The sequence below is a fragment of the Pogoniulus pusillus genome, chromosome 27 (assembly GCF_015220805.1).
Source record: "Pogoniulus pusillus isolate bPogPus1 chromosome 27, bPogPus1.pri, whole genome shotgun sequence".
In the NCBI taxonomy this organism is placed as follows: Eukaryota; Metazoa; Chordata; class Aves; order Piciformes; family Lybiidae; genus Pogoniulus; species Pogoniulus pusillus.
Window position 1 is genome coordinate 8,720,672 of NC_087290.1, and position 22,393 is coordinate 8,743,064.

The following is a 22,393-nucleotide window of genomic DNA, read 5'->3' on the forward strand; positions in this document are numbered from 1 at the left end:
GTTTCCCTCTTGCTGTGAGAAGTGGCGTTTCATGGGAGGAGCAGGGAGGGCTCCCAGACTGAGGGACAGGTGAGTCACTAGAGACAGAGTCATTCAGAGAAAAGCCCAGTCAAAGCAGCACATAGCCTTAGCATGAACTTGGAGATGAAAGGTCCAAAGTTAAGTGATGAGCTCATCAAAACCTTGAGGCTGTGAGGGAAGAAGTAATGAAAGCGGTGTGAGAGGTGCCTGCTTGGGATGCCACAGTGCTGGGGCACACAGGTTTCTGCCTGGGCTTGCTGGGTTCATGCTCAGGTTGCCAAGAGGTATGAAAGTTGCTTCTTTCCTAGAGGCAGGTAACCTGCTTCCTTTTCAAAGAATCACGAATCTGTGTGTTTATGCAGATTATCTACATCCCAGCTCAGCACTGCTTCCTAAGGAGTGTTAACTGGTTAATCCTTGGAACTGCAAGTGAAAATGCAGAGGATGAAGCTTGCTTTTCAGAAGATGAGAGTGAAGCAGAGGTCCTGGGGAGCCCTCCCAGAGCCAAATGTCTCTGTGGGAACACTCTGGGCATGTCCCCGCTGGGTGCTGGTGTCACTTTCTATTCAGGGTGGGGAGTTTTGCTACTCCCCCGCTGCCAGTAAAGTGGTGCAGGGATTGCAGGGTGAGTGTTCCTGGGGCTGTGGGTGAATGTGGGCCTTGGGGGAAAACTTCTGCCCCGATTTCTTCTTCTCCCTCACAGCCTGCCAATTGGTGTAGTGCCAGGATTGTCAGTGCAGATAGGTCAGGCCATGAGCTCCTGCTCTTTGCCATCAGAAGGCACAGACCTTGCACCCCCTCCTCCAGCTTTTGCAGGTGGCAGCAGCAGCAGGATGTGGGTTTGTTGTTGGGCACAGCACTGCCCACTGCCCCACCAAGGCTCTTGCAGCTGAGCTCGAGGCTCAGACTTGTTAGACTGTGTCTCTGACAGGGTGTTTGATTGCAGCTAGAGCCACAGAACTGGTCACAAACCAACTTTGTACCCCCACAAGCCTGAAAGACATCCTGGGGAAAAAAAAAGCATTAAAGATTTCAAGCTCTGAACTACCTTGCTGTGTCCTAAGGAGGGGATGGTGAAGAAGCAGCTACATCCAAACTTTGCTGGTAGAGTAAGGGTTTTGCTGTGCTGTCCCAGTATTCCCCGACCTCTTTTGAGTTTCATCTGCAGAGTTAATAAAACAGTGGCAAATAAAGTTGAGTTCCAGTGGAAAGGGCTCTTTAGGGCAGCAGTAAAAAAGCAAGTAAGCAAGAACCCCTTGCTGCGGGGGCCACTTTAATTGGTCTGGTTTGTTTTATGAGACAGGTTTTATGTTGAAACTCGCACATGGCCCAGGAGCGACTCTGCAGCAGGGCATCCTTCTCCTTCATGGGTCCTCTGGGAATGCAGCCTGGGTTAATTACACCTCACCCAGCAGCTGGCATAAGTCATGGGGTCTGGTGAGTGAGGCTGGGAGGGGGTGCCAGAGCTAGGACTGTCTGGGGTAATCATCCCCTGCAGCCAGGCCTGGCATGGGGCTTGGTGCTGCCAGGAGGCTCTGGCCAGTGCCCATCTTTCATCTTGTCATGTGTGCCTGGATCTTGGCCAGGCATTGCCATAGCGCTGCCTGGAAATCTCATCCTCAATTCGTGCCTCTGACATTCCATGGAAGTGGTCTCACTGACTTACAGTGAGGGGTTCAAGATACAAAAGTCTTGTGTGAGTGGGAGCAGAGCTCTGAGTCGCTGCTGCTCAGCACCTCCCAGCGGTGCTCTCAGCCTGGCTTTTCTCACTGCGCCGAGGCTCTGCCGGCACGCGGGCGTGAAAGAAAAGCCTCTTGCTGTGGAAAAGGTAAGAGTGAGGCCAGTCTGCCTCTGCTGTGACACAGCCACCTCCAGGTCCAGGCAGAGTGACTACTTACCCACCCACATCTGCCTTCAAAGCCCTTTAGATAGAGACTGGGAAAGCCCGGAGCTCTGCTGAGCTAGGAGAGTTGGCTTAGAGCAGTTGTAAGTAATTATTCAAGTTGGATTTTGGTGTTACTGGACTTAAGCAGGGCAGGAAGCTGCCTTCATGCCATGTGCTGCAGCCAGCTCCCCATGGATCTCTTAGGTCCATGTTGCTGTGGTAGTTGAGTAGCAGCACTGCTACTGCAGGCTTTCTGAGGTGTTTCTGATATGTCTGAGCATCATCTCCCTCTGTAATCACCTAAGGCTGGAATTATCTGAAGCATCACCCCAATGCCCCCTCACTTCTGAAAGCTGCTCCTGGCAGGGCACAACCAAGCTCTTCTAGCTTTGCTGCTGAGCTAGTTATGTTAGCTTCTCTGCAAAAAAGCCCTGGTGAGGACATCCCATTCCCTCTCTACAGTGAGCAGACACTGCTCAGCCTCCACCACAGTGACAGAGCACTGAACAAGTTGCTTCTGTTGGTTGGGTTTTGTTTGTTTGTCTGTTTGTTTTTATTGGTGGGAAACGCTGCTAGGAAAGGCTGCTTTTAGGGGGCCTCCTTTTGCACGGCCCCCTTAGGCTATGCTGTGCTTTGGGTTTCCAGGGCGCAGAGGAGGAAGCCTCCAGGGTGCGAGTGCCCAGCAGGCAGCCCTGCGCAGGACCCGGCAGAGGGTGCTGTGTCTCCATCGCCTCTCCCGGCTCCAGCTGTTTGGCACTTGTCTGTGTGCATGATGTTTGTAAGAGTTTGGGCATGTCCATTTGGTTCCCATCTCCAGTGCCACCCCCAGCATCCAGGCCAGGTTCTCTGTCACTGGGGACATTCTTAATTCACAGGAAATAGGAGAGAGTTTAATTGTTTTCTCCTCTCTCTCTTATTTTTTTTGTTTCCCCTTTTTTTTTTTTCCCATGCAGCTGAACAAAAGGTTCATCCTCAGTTTTCTCCATGCCCATGGGAAGCTGTTTACCAGGATTGGGTAAGTGTGCAGGATGTTTATTTTATTTTCCTACATTACAAGTCTTTTTGGAATTTAATATTGTTAGCAACTAAGCTGTGTTTGGAGCTGAGGGCACAGGGTGTGAATTCTTGCAGGCCTAGACTCCTGGTTCTTATTCTCCTTACCCACCCTCTGATCCACACTGGTTATTTGGACATCTCCCACCTCAAGGCCTGGTCCTGCCTGTGCACCAGGACCCTCTGGCAAAGGCTGAGCTCAGATGGCTGATACACATAGCAGGGACTAGAGGCTGTTCCTCCTCTACTCGCTTCCTCTTTAATTTATCATTTTACCCTCTCTCTTCCATTCCCTATGGTCTTAGCCAGCAGAGAGATAGCTCTTGGGGGGGTTCTTAGTGCCTGCTGCCTTTGAGGAGCACAAAGCCATCAAGGCAGAACCATCTGGTGGCTGAAAGGCACTGTCCGGAGCGTGTTGTGACAAGCATTGCCCTTCATCTCCTGACTGCCATTTTACTGCAAGCTCCTAGCTGGGATCTGCCCCAGCTGTGGGAACTGGTTTATGCAAAGTGCCCTTGGCAATGTCTGTCAGAAACTGGTTTCAAGTAATTCAACAGCTGTCCTTGAAGCAAAGCAAGCCTGGTTCAGGTCTGGGCTGAGATCCCAGCCTGGGGGACATCTTTTTGACACAGAATGCAGACCTCAGCCTCACAGTGCATTGGCTGTCCATGGAGCTGTCTCTGCCCCAGGTGGAACTGGCCCTTGCTGTCTGGTGGTGGGGTGGCTGTTGTTGACCTTGCATGGGTCTAGACAGTCTCTGGCAACAGTGGTCTCTGCTTGAGCCTGCCAGTGCCTCATAAGCAGATGTAGTCTCATGACTGTTGGCTCCTTTGGTCTCTTACGGAACTGTTGGCTATGAGTTACAAGGCTCAGAGACCTCTTCCAGGCCACTTAGGTAAATGCAGCACGGATGAAAAGTGCCAGCTTGCTCCTAGCGTGGGTTTTTTTTGACTCAGGTGTAGATTTCCCTGCCTCTGGGCCAGCTCCCATTCCCTCCTGGAGCAGGGAAGCACAGCAGTGCAGGATGCAGCACTGATCTTGCCATGCAGCCTGAAACCTCAGTGCTTGCTCTGTCCAGTGCTCTCTGAGGTGACCAGTGACGACTGGCACATGCTTGACTTTGGACCCTTCCTAAAGGAATGGGAAGCAGGAGCTGTGCTGGCCAATTTGTTGGAGATCCAAGTGTCTGAAGGCAAGGGGAAGAGCCATCTGCTCACTGCCAATGCTGTTGATCTCTCCCCAAGTCACAAGGCACTGATTATCTGCTTGTGGGCAGCAGGCTGGCCTGCAGTAAGGAGCAGAACTGGATGTCCTCCTGCCCACAGGAAAAGAGGAGGAAAGCTTCAGGAACCCATGGAAGGCTGGGGAGCTGCAGCTGGAGGGCAGAGCATCTGGGGAGCTGCTGGTCCTCAGCTCCGTGGGGCAGTGCTCGTGGCCAAGCTCTGGTTGAATGCATGCCAGGGGAGGGATTAATGGGGATGTTGCAGACATTGCCTGTACATTTGGCTCCTGAGACTGCTGTGAAATTAAGATGCAGCATTTGAGGCAGTTGCTTCCCAGGACAGTCATTTAGAAAACCCAAGTATGTTTAATGGTGGTGTATCCCCTGAAGTACTTAGAAGGGAACTAGAAAGTAATACCATGACACAGGAAGAGAAAATCGTCCAACCCTGCTAAACAGCTTCCGTGCTTAAAATAGGTAAAGGGTGAGGAATAGCTGAGTCCTCTCTGGGCAGGATCTTCAGTGATCTATCTGTAAAAAGTATGGAAAAGATAATGTTGCCCTAATTGGATTCTTTTTTTTTTGCTCCTAAAACCACAGGTAAGCAATTTATTAAAAGCTTCCGCTCTGCTCCTGACCTGCTGGTTCTGAGCTCAGTGGGGTTACTGCATGCTGTTCCAGATGTGCTGCAGTATCAAAGCACAGCTGGTGGGGCTGAGGAAGCTCCCACTCCTCCTCCTTGTTATTCCATGGCAATAATCTTCATCTCCTCACCAACAACTCGTCCTGCAAAGGGTGCCTCCATCCCCAGTGTCCTGTCTGCCCTAGGAGGATGTTGCTGGATACGCTGGATGTGGTCTGAGATTCTTCAGAATTAGGAGGTCTTTAGAAGCAATCAGATTGCTCTGATTCCTTGGCTGTGCCCCAAATCCAGGGAAGTTGCCTCTTCCAGGGGGAGAAGTGCTTTCATACTGGTGGAACTGCTCTGTTCTGCACAGCTACAAAGTACAAGGAGCCTGTTTGTTGCAGCCCACATTGATGGGAAGGTAGCAGACTTTGAACTACTTCAGCAACCAGTGCCCGGGGAGAGGGTAACCCTGCTGCTAGGCAGAAGGGCTTGTTGAAAGGCATCTGTGAAACATGGTTACAAAGAAAGCCATTTCTGTCTTTGAAAATAGAGCTTCTTGCTCTCCTTGACAGGCTGTTGGGGAAGCCCAGCAGAACTGCCCATGCGGGTTACCAGAAGCAGCTGCTAATCCAGCCTGTAGCATGCTGATATCACTAGATCTGAATCTCTCAGGGCAAGAGAGAGGAAATTGCTATGGAGGCCCTTGAGGTTGCTACCCCAGCTCCAGATGCCTCACCCACTGCAAAGGTTGGCTCCCTTGCACCCATATGGGCACATTAGCACAATGTCACTGACAACTGGAGTGGACACTTGCTGTGAGACAGAAGATTCATCCTTGCTAGCTCTAGCTATGGCTTTTCAGTAACACATCGAGCTCAGCAGAAGAGGCAGTAGGAGAGTTAGACCTATCCCTTTCACAGTTTCCAAGTTTTTTTGGCAGCTTCTTGGTTGTAAAGTAACCTTCATGGCATACCAGGTGAGGACTGTCTTTAGGAGGGCTGTTGTGGGCAACCACATCTCGATCATTTTGGTGCACTGCCTCTGTGTTCTTTGCAAAAAGTTCAGGTTGTGACCTCTGATCAGTTTTTGACCCTAGTTCAATGGAAAGGCTGCTGAGGATCCAACAGCTCTGATAAGTAAACTCAGCTAATTCCCTCAGCAATGCCAGATGAGGAGTAGGATAAAGGTGTCAGCTTTCTGCAGGCGCTTGTGAGTGGTGTTGAAAGCAAAGCCTATCCCTGGCTGTGGCACTGCAGCCACCGGCTGCTGCGTCCTGATGAGCTGCAGCAGCACACTATGCTGCAGGGACCAGCTCCAGCTTTGCAGTTTCCAGCAGCTAGATGAAGCCAGTTGTTAGTCTGCAAGTCCCTGTCCTGTGGGGCTTCAAGTGATGAAGTTTCAGGGCTCAGTTGCTGCGCTGGGGACTGTGTATCCTGAGGGGGGACAGAACTGGATGCCATGGGATCAGATCCTGCAGCAAGGAGCCCAAGGACAGGCACTGCTCTGGAGGAAGCATGCTCTGGCCCATGTTCAACACACTGGAGTTGCCACATCCACAATGTGGTACCAGTGTGTGCAGTTTGCTGTAGCCTGGGTTTCTTGGGAGTCCCATGGGCTGCTCCTGGTCCAAGTGAGCTGCTGGCCTCTTGGCAAGCCTCCCGGATTGGTAGAAGTCAGTAGAAAAAAATAGTTGGTCAGAAATGACTCATAAAGGCCGTTTTCCTGCCAAAGGAATGCTGCCTGTCGGTCACAGAGCAATTCCTCACTGCCCTGAGGAGGGCTTCATCTGTCTCTGTCACAGCCTGCACCTCCATTCCCCACAGCTTCTGGATGGGAGACAGCACCCCGGGGGTCCCCCTTCCCCAGGAGATGTGACACTGAGCAAGCTGTGCCGACTGACTCTACAGACTCCTTCTCTCTGTCTGCAGGATGGAGACTTTCCCTGCGGTGGCTGAGGAGGTCCTGAGGGAGTTCCAGGTGCTGCTGCAGCACAGCCCCCCTCCCATCGGAAGCAGCCGCATGCTCCAGCTCGTGGCCATCAACATGTTTGCAGTGTACAACTCCCAGCCCAAAGGTACCACGTGCGGCTTCAGGGGAAGCAGGCTGGCATCAGCCGTGCTGTATGGCTCATGTGGAGGAGGGTGGGGAGGACTCATCAGCTGAAGACAGATGGGGAAGTGGAGCAGTGGTTGGATGCCTGGGGGTGTTGACGTGGGTAGGGTCAGAAAGGGGACCTTGACTGGAGCTGGCTGAGGTTTGTGAGAAGGCATCGCATCTCCCTGGAGCCTGAGTCATCAAGCACAGGATGGGGGCACTGCTGTAGAGCTCTGCCTTTCCAACGTTGAGCCTGAGCCCTGCTCAGTGTCTGTGATGGCACCAGGAGGGCTATAAAGATCTTGCAGGCCTTGTTTTTTGGAGAGTGGCATTGCCTGTGAGTGTCTCTGTGCAGGTGGCTGGCTGATGTGATGCTCCTCTCTGACAGGCCAGGCTGGAGGCTATGGCCCATATTAAGGCACCTAGAGAACAAAGCAGATGTAGAACTGCTCCTTCTCCACCCACCCAGGAGGCTGTATGTGGTCTCTGCCGCTGCTGAACTTAACGCATGAGGCAGCAGAGGTGCCACCAAACCAGTCTCTTGCACTGAGTCTGAAGTGGTGCTTCCAGGGAATGCGTTTTTCCCCATGGCTCCCTCACACACACAGCAGCAGGTACCCAGGGCTGCCAGACCCCCATGCTTGGGAGCAGGGATGGGGCTGTGCTCCCAGGGTGGAGGGAAGCAGCATTTTGCATGCTGATGGCTTGGGATTTGGATCTCCAAGACAGATGCCTCCAGATGATGTTTTTTGATCAAAGCCACTATGTGGGTGTATCAGGCTGAGCCCCAAAGAGCTGCTGCTGGATGATTCCTCCCTTGTGAGCCTGCTGGCCACTTGTCAGACTGATGGTTAGTGGCCAAGATCAGCTGATGGAGTGAACCAGCATCAACCAGAGGGCTGGGAAGCAGCTCCTATGTGCCATACCTGCTGCCTGGCACCCTGCTCTCCTGGGGGAGCTGCCAGTCCTGCTGGTGAGGCAGCTTTGCCCTCCCGTCCTGCTTGCTAGATGCCAACCACCAGCAGTGTTTATCTTTGAGCTGCAAAGTGCTTTATGGCTGTGAGCAAATGGCCCTGCCTGGCTGCCAGTAGGTGTATTGATGGTCTGTACTGCAGATGGTAAAGAGAGGAAGAGATTAGTCTGGGCCATACTGGGAGCCCCTGTGGCAGAGCTGGAAACGATCCCAGCTCTTGGACCACTGGACTCTGCTCTTCCATCCGTAGCTGAGTTGTGAATTTGAGTGACAGAAAGAGAACACTTCTTATCTCTTGTGGAAAATAAGTGTTCTCAGAGTTTTCTGCCTCCTGTATGGGCAGCTGCCAGCTGCCTCCAGCCTTTGGCTCTCTGGAGAAGGCAACCCCCTTCCTGCCGGGGACTGCAGAGCAGGTGGCTGTGTTCACGAAATGCCTGCAGGTCGGATGGCACCGCGGCTGCCATCTGATGCCTGGTGCCCTTTAGGGATTCCCCTGAGGGCTCTTCACTCCGGCAACCCTAAAATATTGCTGAGAGTGCTGTTGGCAAAGCAAATCCTGTTGTCAGCTCAAATGCCCTGACGGCCTTGAGCACTCATGTGCCGAGGGCTGGCACAGCCCAGGCTGGGCTTGGTGACAGCAGTGTGAATCAAGAAGAGCTGGGTATGGAGGAGGAACAAAAAAAAACCCAAAAAACAAAGGACTTGGAGTTTCAAAGGCAAGCGAGAAAGTTTGCTAACTGCTAATAGCGAGTGCCCAGCGCAGCTGTTGGCTCCTTCCCCGGCGTGTGGGCTGCTGTGGGCAGGCGCCTGGCTGCAGCCCGCGGCAGAAGCGGCTGTCGGGAAGGTGCGGGTGTCTGCTTCCCAGCACATGAGTCACCTCCCGGGGCTGCAGGGGCATGGGCAGCTCGGCAGCGGGTGCCAAGGGGCCGATCCGCCCCTGCGAGCATGTGGGAGCTGTCCCACCCTGCCGGCGTCCGCAGCTGCCAGCCAGCAGCGTTACCGGGCGGCCAGGCTGCCGCAGTCACAGCTTGGCTGCATCAGCTCTGTGGAGCTGGATCGAACTTTGCAGTTGGCCTGAGTGACCTTCAGAGGTCTCCTCCTACTGAAATCCTTCTGCAAGTCTGGGATTGGAGTGTGTCAGTGTCCTTCCCATCACATGGGCCTGTCTGACCTTCAGCTGTGAGCTCTCGGTAGTAGAAGGAGGAGATCTCTGGATTTGGGGCTGGGGAGGGAGGTCTGCTGGAGAGCCTCTCTCTCTTCCCTGCTGTCTGGGATCAGTTCTCTCTAGGGATAGCTGCTCCCTCCCTGCCCCGCCATGTATTTCTGTGTCTCTGGAGCCCCAGATACTTCTGAGAACTTGTAAAACTTGTTTTCTTGCCCTGTGTCTGTTGTCTAACCAATCCCTCATGATGGGATCCAGTGGTGCTACCAGTTGTGGGGTGGAGTCACTGGCAAAACAGTCTTGGTGTGGGGAACTTGTACAAGATTTTGCACCCGTGAACAAACAGGTTCAGGTGTTGAGAGAAAGGAAATCAGAACAATCAGATGCTTTGGCAGACACCTTTCCTCCCTCTTCCTCAGCCTTATGCCAAACACCTGTCCTGGCCCACCTTATTCTCATATTCTCCCATTTTTGCTGTGGACTGTGCTCAGTCTGTCCCAGTTCCTTCACTGGAGCAGCAGGGGAGGTTGTGAACTCAGAAGTAACAGTTTGCATCTGCTGCTCTTTGCTTTTCACTCATTTTCTTTTGCTGTGGTGTGGGTCAGCTGTGGTCCCTCAGGGATGTCCTTGCCCCAGTGTGTTCTCTGTAGGGCAGTTGTGGTGTGTCCTCTTGTGCATCTCTGGCTCCTAGCAGCTGCCACTCTTGTGTACATCAGTCTGTGCGAGGTCACCACATGCTCTGCTGACAGGCTGAGTTTTTGGGGTGCACTGGCTTCAGAGCCAGACAGCTATGAGCAGCCTGTTGTGTTTCACAGCCTTCTTTCATGAAAGGTCACTGCTGTGGCCCTTGGCTGCCTGGACCCTGCAGCATGTGCAGGGCTTAGGTGAGTGTGGGTAGAGCACAGAGGGTCTGTGCCCAGTGTGGACAGCTGAGATGTGCTTGTCCCCAGGGCCAGCACCAAGCGCTGGAGTTGGTCTCAGCTGCCTGTGCAGCCAGGCAGCAGCGGGAAGACCCTGGGAGATGGATTTGGTCTGTTGTTTTCTCTGACAGAGAAAGCCAAAGAATTCCCACATGAAGTGCTTCCCCCACTGTTCAGCATCAGACAGCCTTCTCTGAGCCTGCTGCTCTGCCCATTGTCCAGGGAGGCTGCAAGGGTCCTCCTGACCTCCTGGCTGCCTCCTGTCAGGAGCATTAAAGGTGTGAATAAGCTTCTTGTAGACCTCAGACCTCTGGGGCAAAGGAGAACGCATCCGAGGGAGGGAAGTAGAGAGCGGCAGGCACTTTACATAGCAGATGTGCAGCTGCTGGAGCTTTCCACCCCAGGAGGTAGGTGACTGTTTTTTGGGCCATCCTGGGCTCTAGGCAGGGTTGGGACTTTTGCCCCATTAACAGTTTGGTAGCCATCTGCACAAGCAGCTCACAGAAAAGCTTGGATGCCTTCATCCCAACCACAAGCACTCCAAGAATTTTAATTTTTTTTTAATTCTGTAATTTGGGGAAATAAAACTCTGGTTTCTGAACAGACTAATTGAAGCCGTGCTTGCGGCAGGGGCATCTTGGTGAGGGAGGAGAGAGAGAAACCCCCTCCCAGCCCATCTGTGCCCAATTTACTCTGATCTGGCCTCTCTGAGGCTTTTTTTTCCCCCCCTCTTTCTCTCTCTCTCTCTCTCTCCCCCTCTCTTTAATAATTTGTTTTATAATTCCTGGAATCAAACCCATCTCAGACACACTGTTTTATTTTACTGTATTATTGGATTATACTTCCTATAAATCACTGGATGTTATTCATAGGCCACCACCAGAATAACTTCCCCTCTCCCTAGCCCCCCCCCCAAATGGCCCCGCATTCCAAACAAGCGTGCACCAAAGAGGGGGTGCAACAGCACAGGGCACCCTAGAGACACTTCCCGGAAATCCCAGCAAATTTGCCTGGCTGCGGGTGTGAAGCATCAGGCTGCAGCACCTGGATGCCTTCTGGCACTCTCGGGCCGGTTGCGTTGTGCTGTGTGGAGGTTGTTAGGAGGTCGGGCTTAGGTGGAAGTGGAGAAGGGAGGGGGCTGCCATATGTGCATCCTCAGCACATGGAGGGAATGAAGTTTGCATCCCTCGGGGCCGAGCAGAGTCAGGGCACAGAGGCACGGGGCGGTTCTGGCCGAGAGCATGGCGTTAGCTGAGGGCTGGGAAAGTGGCTTGTGCTGCGTGTAGGGGGAAGCTGCGGCAGCGCAGGGTGGGCAGCCGCTAGGACGTCTGCTCTGCCAAGGCAGGATGAGGAGGAAGACCTGCTGCTTGAGCAGCAGTCCCACTGCCAGTACGTGTGTGGGGTGCAAAGGCTCAAGGGGCCTGTGTGGCAAAGTCGGGCTGGGCTTTGCTTTGCAGCCCTCCTGGGTCTGTTCTCCTTGGGATTTCTGTGTGAGAGAGTTGGCTGAGGAAGCTTGAAAGCTTGTGCAGAAAGGATTCACATCCCACTCCCTGCAGCAGATTCAGAACGGTGTCTGTCCCCTTTGCATCACCATGCTGGTGGTCTGAGAGCAGTGTAGAGTAGGTCAGTACTGCACAGGTCACTGGATGTAGAGATCCTCTGCCTGGCTCACAAAAAGCTGCTCTTACAGCATCTGCTGACTGCAGCCTTTGCAAGGTTTTGCTAATTGGCATGGTGGGGCTTGCTCCTTGGAGACCTACACCAGGTTCTGAGATGTTGATCTTGACCAAGTCTTCTTGATAGGAGCAGCAAAGGTTAGTACAAATCAACTGCAATGTCTAAGCTGGTACAGGGCTTCCCCTCAAGTGTGTGTGTTCAGCACCCCAGCCTGGGTGAGGAAGACCCACTGAACCCAGAGGACCCCCTGAAATCAGCTAGTGCTTTTGTAACCAGCAGCTTGCTCTGCTGCTGTCCTGCCACTGTGCACAGTTCTGTGCTGGATGGAGCAGGCTTCACTTTGACCACAGCTGTTCTGACTTGCAAGCTAAAGTGTGAACCCTTAAAATATCACTGGTGCTGTTGCAGATTCTGGTGGTGTCTGCAAAACCTCAGCTCTGACCATCTCCACTCTTCTTGTTTGGTTTTTGATGCTTGGACACAGTTTTTTCTGAGGGCTAAGTGCAGCATCAGTGCAAGCAGGTACCCCTCTTCTGCTGCAGCCACATCTCAATAGCCACTCATGAAGTTTTAACCACATCTTGCTTACTGGAGCAGACAAAAGGTGCTGGGAGTTGAGCACAAAGGAGTCCAGTGCCTTTGAGTTTAAAAATAAAGCAGTGCTGTCGACGGCTGCCTTGGTTTGGTGGAGCTTTAAAATTAGGCACAAAGCAAGGCTTAATAAACCTCAGGCTGTAGATAACAGAAGCAACAACTTGATCTTCCCCTGTTTGGCCACCAGAATTGAGTCTTTTTCTCCTAACTCCCCTCTTTGCATGGTAAATGTGAGCTTCACCTTCACCAGAGCCCATTTGGCACCTTTGAGCAGGCAGCTCTGTGGGCCATGACAGCTTTGGGCACAATAACTGGGAAGCTGATGGAAATGTCATATTGCAGGGTTGTGTCCTGAGGATGCTGAGCATCTGCAGTCCTGTGCCCTGTTGAAAGCAGAGCCTGAGGTCCCACCTGCCTAGGGACTCAATTTTTGTCATGCAAACACAGCCCACTTGGTGAGAGAAGGATGGAGTTGAGCCGTTCAGGAGCTGGCATCCTCTGGGGTGCTGAGGCTTTGGTGGTCATACAGCAAGTGTGGACTGAAGTGGCTGTGCTGAGATCACTGGTGTGCACCTGGCAGTTGCTGTTCCCTCTGAGGCAGGATAGTGCTGTCTCCAGTGAGGTGCTGTTATGACATAATGCTTCCCAAGGCCTAAGTTTGGAGGAACTGGACATTAAATTTATCCTTTCTTTCCATGCTGCTGCTGTTACTTTAGGTTTGAATTGTAGTCAGGAGAGGAAACCCAGAAGAGAGCTTGGCTGATGCTGATGTTCATCCTTCCCTGTGCTGTCTGGCTTGCACAGAGGCTGTAAAGTGAGCAGGTGCTGAGATGTCACTGGCTGGACACAGGGCTTGTATACTTGACCCCTTATTGAGTGGTGTCTGCTGCTCACTGTGGCCTTGTGAGCAGGATGGAAGGTTGAAATGGTGTGTGGAGGTGATACCTGTGTTGCTCACCTTGGGAGCTGCAGGACTTCCTGTGCTGAGCCTCCTGAGGGACACACACATGTCTGGAGGTGGCAGCTGACCCTCTAGAGTTTCTCCTCTGAGCATTTGGGAGTGCTGGAGGTTGGCACAGTTGCTGGGAACTGTCGGCGCCTTTCCCTTCAGGGAAGGAAGCTGTCTCAGACTTGAGACGCATCAGCAAAGTTCAGGTGAAATACTTTTGGCCCAGATGCATCTTCAGAGTCTTGCTCTCGGGCTCTTGAGGCTGGTGGCAGCGATGTTTAGACCAAAGTCTTCCTTTGCTTATTCCCCTCTGTTTCCTGTTTAAAAGGCAGATTGTCACATATTTGGGGATTTATTTACCGTAATTGGAGTTACTTTCCTGGCTTCTGGCTTCTGCCCTCTGATGCAAGACTCCCCAGCGAAACGTGTGTCCAGAAAGCCATGTGACTTTTTTTCCCCTTGCCACAAGTGCCAGCAGGAGATGCAATAATCAACGCGCTGCAGGGAATTTCCACTTGCAGTTCAGGTTTCTGAAATCTAGACGTTGGCTTCGGAGGCAAAAGCTTGAGCAGGGCTTTGTGGCAGGGAAGGGAAAGGTTTCCAGCAAAACTGAGTACTTGCCGGTGTGTCAGACTCTCCAGCCCTGCCCTCCGACAGCAGTGTGGCAAAAGTCCTCGTCGAGTAGTGCTGGATGAGCTCACCGGGGGCTTCTGCCTGTCACACAAGCACATCTTTTATGTGTGCCCTTGAAATGCTTCCACCAAGTGCAGGGAGATACCGAGATCTCATTTCAGGGCAACAAATAGAGGGGAAATGATTGGCAATCACAAAGCTTGAGAGTTTGCTTTAGAGCCAAGCTTCATCAACTTCAGCAGCAAGTCAAGACAGAGCCAGTGACAGGCAAGGTCAGGTTGGAGAAGCTTTTATGCTACGGTGCCACCAGGGCATGGGCCAGCTCCGTGAACACTGGAACAAAAGCACAATTTCAAAGAAAGAGCCCCAGTAGATAAAATAGAAGGCAGGAAATGGAGCACTGGCACTCAGTGTCCATCCATCCTGCTATAAAATGAGAAAGGAGGTGCCTGAGGCATCTGTCCTGAGGCTCTGATTCACCCTTGCTTTGGTGGTGGAGAAAGAAGAATGCCAGGGAGCTGGAGCAGGGTCATACCAGGTGCAGCAGCTTTGGTGGAGTTCTAGATGTTTGTAGCATGACAGGAAATCCTCTCGCTTTTAAAGAGATGTTTCTGACTCTTTAATGTGCATTGTGCCTTTGATTTCCTTGTGCTTCTAAGCAGCACCAACTCAATTGCTGCATTTCTGTTTAATTCTCTGAGAGAAGATTGTATAATTAGGCTAATTATGGTGCTTTGTGAAGTTGTAAAACTCTTGATTGAGCTTGTGGGGCCGTTTTATAGTCTGCCAGGTGTAGGCAGGGAGGGCTGCCTGCCTCGTGCCCATGCCCTGCACAGATTTGGGTGCAGCCTGCCAGCATAGTGAGGGTAGTTTCTTTCTCAGGGGCTGCGATTTGGGCTTGTCCCCTGTCAGCTCCATCCTGTCTCCATCTGCTTGCACGCTGTAGTCCTTTGGTGAATTGAGTGCCTCGTGTTGGGAAGGCTTCAGCTGGAAGCAGGTACCCTTGGGGGCTTGTTGGAGTCAAGCTTAGGGATGGCAGCACTGCCAAGGCTGTGTTTCCACTCTGAAGTTTATCTGCAGCTCAGAGGTGGCCCCATGCAGGTTAATGTATGGAGACCTTTCGTTTTTCCTGATTGTGGTCTGCAGAGGGCTGCAAGTGCTTGTGCGATGGGTCCTTGGCAGCACGGTGCTGCCTCTGCCTGTGCTAATCGATGGTCAGGAGGAAGGCGAGGACTTGCTGAGTGTGACCTTTAGGAGTCAGCCTGGCTAATGTGATGCTCTGTCCACCTGAGAGCCAGTATGGACTGGGTCAGTTTCATCCTGGCTAGGTGGCAGCGGTGAGGGTATGTACCCCTTCTCTAGAGTCATTTGTAGTATTGATTGATGTGGTTTGTGATGGCCTTCTCCAGGCTGAACAACCCCAAAAGGTCCCCAAACCCTCCCTTTGTGAATCTCTGGTGCTTCTCTGCCGGACCTAGGAGCCGAGGAAGGGAGTCTTGCGTAAGTGGGTAATGGCACAAAGCAGGAGGCGCCGGCTGCCAAAGGCGGGTTGGGAACATCATAAACCCTTCAGAGCAGGGCCCGAGGAGCCAAGACCTCATGCCTGGTGCTGGGAGTGGGGCTGGTCCCACCCAGGGGGCCCCAGGCGGGCGCGGGGCTGTGGCGAGGAGCGGCGAAACGCCTGCCACATGGTCCCGTGTGTCTTTAAAAGCAGGCGAAGCGGAAGTGATGCTCCCGGGCCCATCTGCGCGGGGAGCGGGAGACGCGCCCCAGCTGGTGCGAGGCCCTGGCAGCCCCGGGAGCTGCCGTCTGGTGGGGTTTACTGCTGTCTACGTTGAAACATGGCTTGGGAAGAGGGGGGTCGGTGGCACGGTGCCAGTCCCGGTTCGCCTGGCCTTCTCATTCCTCTCTTCTCCTCCTCCCTGCTCCCTCCAATGCTTTAAAGTCACATTTCCAGGCCAGACATAGAATTAATCTCTGGGCACTTCACATTGCTGGCAGCGCAAAGCAGGATGTGGGATCTTTTTTTCTCTCTCTCTGCGTCTTGGCTGACTTTTTTACCTCTCGAAGAATTTGGAAGGGCCGTGAGATTCCCCCCACCCCCCCTCGCCTCAGTGCCGTGCAGTTTTTCAGCACGCTGATCACCCTGCTGTGGCTTCACCCTAATAGATTTCATATGCTGACACAGTTGACATCAGTACCAAACTATTTTACATGTGATCTGGTGTATTTCCTGAGGAAATCTGCAAGATATTTATTAAGAACTAATAAAATAAACCTCTCCATGAGCTTTTAGGTAGTTTTCAATTTTTCATGTCTCTCTCGTTTCCTCTTATCAATGAGTTTCTATTTTCTCCCTCCTCTCTGACCATTGCAAAGGGAAACAAAAATAAATGTTTTAAAACTGTTCCTGAATGGACACTGGGAATATTTCTGTAGTGATGTATTAGCAAAGTCATATTTTTAGTGCTGTATTGTCGAGACTAAAAATATCCCACTGCAGTGCATCCTTTTTATAGGGCTTTGTGTGTGTGCGTGTGTGTGTGCTGAACGTTGTACAGGTTTGCACCACTCTGTAAAGGTCTGGCTTCGTATTGCTGCAGTGCTGCTTCCTGGTCGCAGCTGGACTCCATTAGGCCTTGAAAATTAAAGTAATCCTGGTTAAGGGAGGGGAGAAAATAGAAAAATGAATCAATCTCGCAGAGCTGCGTTTCCCCAGCTGAGCCTGGATACCTGCGTGGCAGCTCCGCTGTGAAAGGCTCCAGCACTCCACCGGCAGTGGGCCGGTGGCTTTGCCGCGGCGCTGCTGCCGCGGAGGATGCTCCCTACCGCCGGGAAGGGCCGGAGCAGAGGCTCCGCTTTCCCTGCTGCCGCGCAGGATGGTGGTGGTGGGGGCCGAGCTTGCCAGCTGCGAGGGCCTGGCTGCAGGCTCCAGTCACCCACTGGGTGTTCCACGCTTGTGTTTCATGCCTGGGGAGCCCTCTGGGGCCAGGCGGTGCTGGCATGTGTGTAGCTGGGAGCAGGTTGGATGCCTCACGGTTTCACAGGAATTTTCTGCCTTTCTGCTATTTGTCTCCTCCGATTAACCGTAAGCGTTGAGAAGCAAAGGTGGGAGCTGAGCTGAGAAGCTGCCTCCCCTCCATCCCCTGAGGTGACCCCCAGTCCGAGGGCCGGCAGCCGCATCTCTGCTGTGCGCGGTCGGTGCAGCCATTTCCAAATACCATTCGCTTGCCGGTTTATCATCTGCGGAGATAGTCGGCGGAGCGGCGCAGCCATCGTTCTGGCCCTGGGGGGGGGACAGCTTTGCGTCACAGGTAGCGGGTGCCGCGGCTGACGGGGGAGACCTGACGGGCGGCCCCGCAGCGCCGTGCGCAGGGCTGGCGGCGGGTTATGGACTGCTGAGTCTCACGCTCCAGCCAGGCGCAAGCGTTCCCGGTCCGCCCGCCCCTCCGGCGGCTTCTCTCCTCTGAGTCACTCGCTGCTGTACTCGCGGGTGCCTTTGCTTTGCTGCCTGCTGCCGTCTGGAGAGCCGCAGCCACTCGGCTTCCTGTAGAGCAGTTCAGCGAAAGCAGTAATTAGGGCCCGTAAAAATTTATTTTATTAGTGAGAAGTGTTGGTGGGTAATTGGCCATAATTTGAACCCAGCCAGATTGGAGATTAGCAAAGAAAGAAGGGAATCATAGAGAGCTTTACTTTTTTTTTCTCACTAGAAACAACCAAGGCTGTTTCTTGCAAACCCTTCCCAGGGCGGATGGGATAGGATAGGATGGGATGGGACAGAATGGTGGTAGCTGCTGCTGCTGCAGAGAAGGCGGCCGGCAGCAAGCGCCTGTGCTGTACCCGTCCTTGAGGGTGTTTGACACTGGCATGGGAAGAAAGGAAACCTTGTTTTCCAAGAACTCTGCTCTTTCTCAGCTTGATAAGCATTTAAAATGAAAGCTGCACAATTGGAATTGGCAGAGCATCCTCATTCTTTTGTCTGTCTGTTTATTTTTTTCCCCTCATCCCTCGACATGTGTGCTACAGCCCACGGTTACTACACCCCGCAGAACCACAGGCCTGCAGCTCTGCAGGCGTGCGCCGAGCTCTGCCCACCCCCAGCCTGGCTCTTTGAAGCCTGGCAGAGCAGCAGAGATCTGGCTCCATCCTCAGTCAAGCCCTGACCCTGGCAGCCTGCTGATGTCCAGGGCACTGAAGTTATTTGACTCAGTGTATATTTTCGGCCCTTTTCGGTTCCCCCTGCGCTCATGGGGCAGCAAACCCAGGGCTGTGCCTGGAGCTGGAGCAGTACTTTTGGAGCTGGGATGTGACAGCAGTGTTTGGGCCCAAGCACTTTGATATTTGTAGGCTTTGTTAGAGTAGCTTGAGCGTGGTGAACACATCGGAGCAGCAGTGGTCTGAGGGCTGGTGCCGGCGTCCTGCGCGCTCATCGCGACGGCTGGTGTCAGCGATTGGAGAATTCACCGCTCCACTCAGGGAGTAAGGAAGAGCCAAGCCCCTGCACACATGTCACGAGCGGTTACTGCTGGGTGACTCAGACCAGGGAGTTACTTCAGGTTACTAGTCTTGGTTGTAGCTTTAGTGTAAGGGATTGAGGGGTGTTACTTCAGGTTAGTAGTGCTTGTTTTTCGCTTGGCAGCCCGGGCTGGAGCCCAGTGTGACTGTTTCCCAAAGAATATTTTTGGTTTTAAAACTGAAGGTCAGCAGTTCGCAAGTGCTGTGGCTGCAGCCAGCTCTGTGGTTTGCTGTGTGCCACCAGGCCAGCAGCACTTGAGATCCTGATCAATTGATCTGCAACAATATGAAACCATGCAGGGTGATTGCCAGTTAAAACTCCCTGTCTCGCCCCGTTTTCCCCACCCAAAGTGTCTTTCTGCCCATATCCCCTTTCTTGCTGCCTGTCTCACTCCCTCCTTCTCGGCTGTGTATTGGAGTTTTTGTCTATCTTTTTCCATCTCTCTGTCTCTTTTCATAACAGTTTTTAATAATGTTTTAGTTAGTTCCAGCCTTTTCCCTCAATGGATCCCATTGGAAAATGCATTTGAAAGGAAACAGTTATACACTTCCCTTCCTTTGAAACTCTGTTGGCACCTTTTCCAGTGCAGTAAACCATACAACATGGATTTTCAAAGTTTCCAAACACAGACGTGCTGGCGTTAAATTTATGAAAAAATATTTTATTCGGCTGTGTAGTAACTCTCAGGCTCTGAGCTGCTGCTCACAGTGAAACCGAAGCTCGCTTTGGAACTGCAACAGGTTTGCAAATCTCTGCAGGAAACGTATCTGTGCTGGCTCTGTGGGAGCCTGCGGCAACCTTTGCTCCCTCCCAGCAGGAGCTGTGACAGTGAAGGGAAGAGGTGCTGGGACACCCCGGGGCTGAGCCCACCCCCTTGAGCGCAGTCTTTCCCTATGGATGGTCCTGCTGGGAACGGTAGCTGTGGGAGATTCACGGTCACGCCAATCCTATCACAAATCACAGGGGGAAAGAGGAATTTGGCATGAAACTGTTCTGTCTTGTGCTGGTTAATGAATGTAGGAGGTTCAGGCTCTTTGCTTGCTGAGTCTGGTGGTAGGGTGGCTCAATAGGTGGTGTGAGTGTGTGTGTCCTGCAGCTCACCCGGGGTCTGGGGACCTGAGGCTCTGGCTGCCTGGAAGTTGTTGGAGCACTGAGATTGTATTCTCTAATAGGGGGGCTCGGATGTGAAACTTCCTGGATTGGTTTCTCTGTGTGCTGTGGGTTTGTGCCTGTGGTTTCAGGCTTTCCCACAGGGAATTGCTCACTTGACACCTGAGAACCTCCCTTTACATGGCAGATTTTCCTGAATTTCTACAGGAGACCATGTCCATCATTCACCAGGAGAGGTCGGGTGGGTGAATCTGGTCCTATCTTCATGAATCCTGTTATGAGAGGGTGTTTCCAAACAGAGCGAGCCTCAAAGCCTGTGCTCAGCAGCATTTCCATGTGCTCGAGGTGCAGGGTAATGCAGATAAGGCCTTCTGTGATGGACAAGATGTTGACGTGGCAGTAATCCTGGCCTCAATTTTCCTGTTGTCCTTCTGCTCATAAAATTCTTTTCCATTCACATGGGAGTTTTCCAGAGAAGTCACTGATTAAGTGTCTTATCATCATGCTCGGTGCCACATGGAGCACAGAAGAGCTGGAAGGCTCAGGTGCCAAATAATTTGATAGCTTGAACTTGCTGGCTTGTGTCTTATAGTATCTTGGGTTTGGATGTCTTTCTGCATGGTATCTCCAGTGTGTCTAGAGGGGGAACTGAGCTTAAGGAAAACCAGAGGATTTCTTTTTTTTTTTTGACTGCTCACCTTGAAATGCAGTAGGTAGATTCCTCCTAAAAACATTGTCCTTCAGCAGCTGCCTTTGTTCCTGATCCAAGCAGACTTGCCCAGTGTCTGCTGACTTCATCCTCTATCCGTTACCATGGCCAGCCAACAAGTGAGGGACACACAAATCATGGCATGTGCTAAGTGGTTAAGGTGACTTCTGGATGCCTCTGGAAGTTCATGACAATCCCATAATCTGGTTCTCCAGCATAGCACTGAGCCATCTAAATCCCCAAAACATTATCATGTCCTGCAGCCTTCAGCCTTACTGAACATGTGCATGTTTCAGCACATCAGGAGGGTCTCTGCTGACTGTTAATTTTCTGTGCTGACTAAAAAGGGTAACTTGAGGGGGAGAAAAGAGGATATGTTGGTAGGACTGCCTCAGAATGCCTGTGATAGAGTAGGGGGAGAAAAGAGAATATGTCAGTAGGACTGCCTCAGAACGTGTGTGATAGAGTTAACTTGAAGTTGCACAAATGGCTCTAAGTCTGGTGTTCCTGACCCCTAAGAGTTCAACTTTGTGGGCATGTAACTTCTTTGTGTGTGTGATTCCCATTGTTTCTAGAAAAGGAGCTGCCCCTCACAGCACAGGGCTGATCTCCTCTGGGACCCTCAGCTGCCAGGGAGACCCAGATTCACCACACAAGGCTCTGCCATGGTGGGACCCTGCAAGTGAAGCTGTCCTCTGTGCACACCAGGTGCTGGGAGTGAGCAGCTGCTGATAGTGCCAGCAAAGGACTATGGGGGTCTGGAGAATAGACTGTCAGAAGTCACCTGGCTTCTGCTGCTTTGCTCTCTTTTTCTGCCTGCCTTTCCCTCTCCAGCAGCATCCTGGCTCATATCAGAAATGTTGTGGCCACCAGGACTAGGGTGGTGATCATCCCCCTGTACTTGGCACTGATGAGGCTGCACCTTGAATAGTGGGTTCAGTTTTGGGCCACTCACTACAAGAAGGACATTGAGGTGCTGGAGTGTGTCCAAAGAAGAACAGCAAAGCTGGTGAAGGGTGTAGAGCACAAGTGTTGTGAGGAGCAGCTGAGGGCACTGGGGTTGTTCAGCCTAGAGACAAGGAGGCTTGGGCTTATTGTTATCTACAGCTACCTAAAGGGATGTTGTAGAGAGGAGGAGGTTGGTCTCTTCTCCTGAGTAACAAACAGTAGGACAGGAGTAAACAGCCTCAGGTTGTACCAGGGGAGATTTAGCTTGGGTATTACAAAAAAATTCTTCCCTGAAACGGTTGTCAAGACCTGGCTCAGGTTGCTCAGGGCAGTGGTGGAGTCCCTATCCCTGGAGTGATTTAAAAGCCATGTAGATGTGGCGCAGAGGGATATGTTTTAGTGATGACTTGGCAGTTCTGGGCTGGTAGTTTGACTTGATGATCTTAAAGGTCTCTTCTGACCTAAACAATTCTGTGATTCTACCATCTTAGCCAGCTTGCTTTCTTCTTCCCTCAGCTGTCCATCAGATGAACCAGCTGCTGCTTCAGTTGCAGTGGCACATGAGAGCTGTCTGATAACCCAGATTTCTGTAGGCCCCCAACTTAGCAAAGCAAGGGTGGATGGAGGTGGCAGAAGGCACACCCAGACCCTGCCACTATCTCCTGCCAAACTTCTGGTTCCTGCTTCAAAGTGTGAAGGTGCTAGGGATTTTGCTGAAATGGTCAAAGGATTTTTAACTTGAGAAGAACAATATATTTTCCCTAACCTCATTCTGGCAAGTGGCTGAACCTTTGTAGATGAAACTTTCCTAATAAATTCAGCTCCAAGAAAGCTTTTGGCATGAAGGGTTGCAGCCTAAATGGTTAAAGTTTGGCACAGTTGTTAGGAGCTAAACCCAAGTCTCATAACGGAAAGTGTTAGGTAAGCTGCACTGTAGGCACAGCAGCTGAACTGTGCCTCTCTCGGGAGGATGTCCTGGTGCTGGGGGTGCCACTGGCATCAGCTGGGGAGGCTGGAGGGACTGAGCCAGCGCTGGAGGTGGCCATGGACTGGCGCAGGAGGTGAGGAGGCTGATCAGACCTGCAAGCCCCTAGGATTTACTGCTTCCCTGGAGCTGGGCAGGGCAGTGGCTTTCGCTTTGCGTATTGGCATTCGCTTTGCAAACTGTCACTATGTTGCTCTGCTCTCTCAGGAAGCTGTAAAAAGAAGAGCAGCAACCAAGTGAATGTGTTGAAACGGAAGCTCCACACTTTGCTGTTCCTGCCCCATCAAAGGCTGCTTTCTGCAAGTGTGCCTGTC

At 52.2% G+C, this 22,393-nt stretch overlaps 1 protein-coding gene across 9 annotated transcripts in view; it reads left to right on the plus strand.

The window, feature by feature from the left end:
- Window positions 1-22,393, plus strand: part of SMG6 (SMG6 nonsense mediated mRNA decay factor) — a 117,358-nt gene that overhangs the window by 23,932 nt on the left and 71,033 nt on the right. For all 9 annotated transcript variants that reach the window (XR_010307362.1, XM_064166338.1, XM_064166339.1 and 6 more), the window contains exons 9-10: window positions 2,860-2,921; window positions 6,738-6,883. Coding sequence is in view for 8 of the 9 variants with exons in the window: in XM_064166338.1 (XP_064022408.1) it covers window positions 2,860-2,921; window positions 6,738-6,883 (208 nt within the window). In the remaining variant the exon portion in view is untranslated. The remainder of the gene's footprint in view (window positions 1-2,859; window positions 2,922-6,737; window positions 6,884-22,393) is intronic.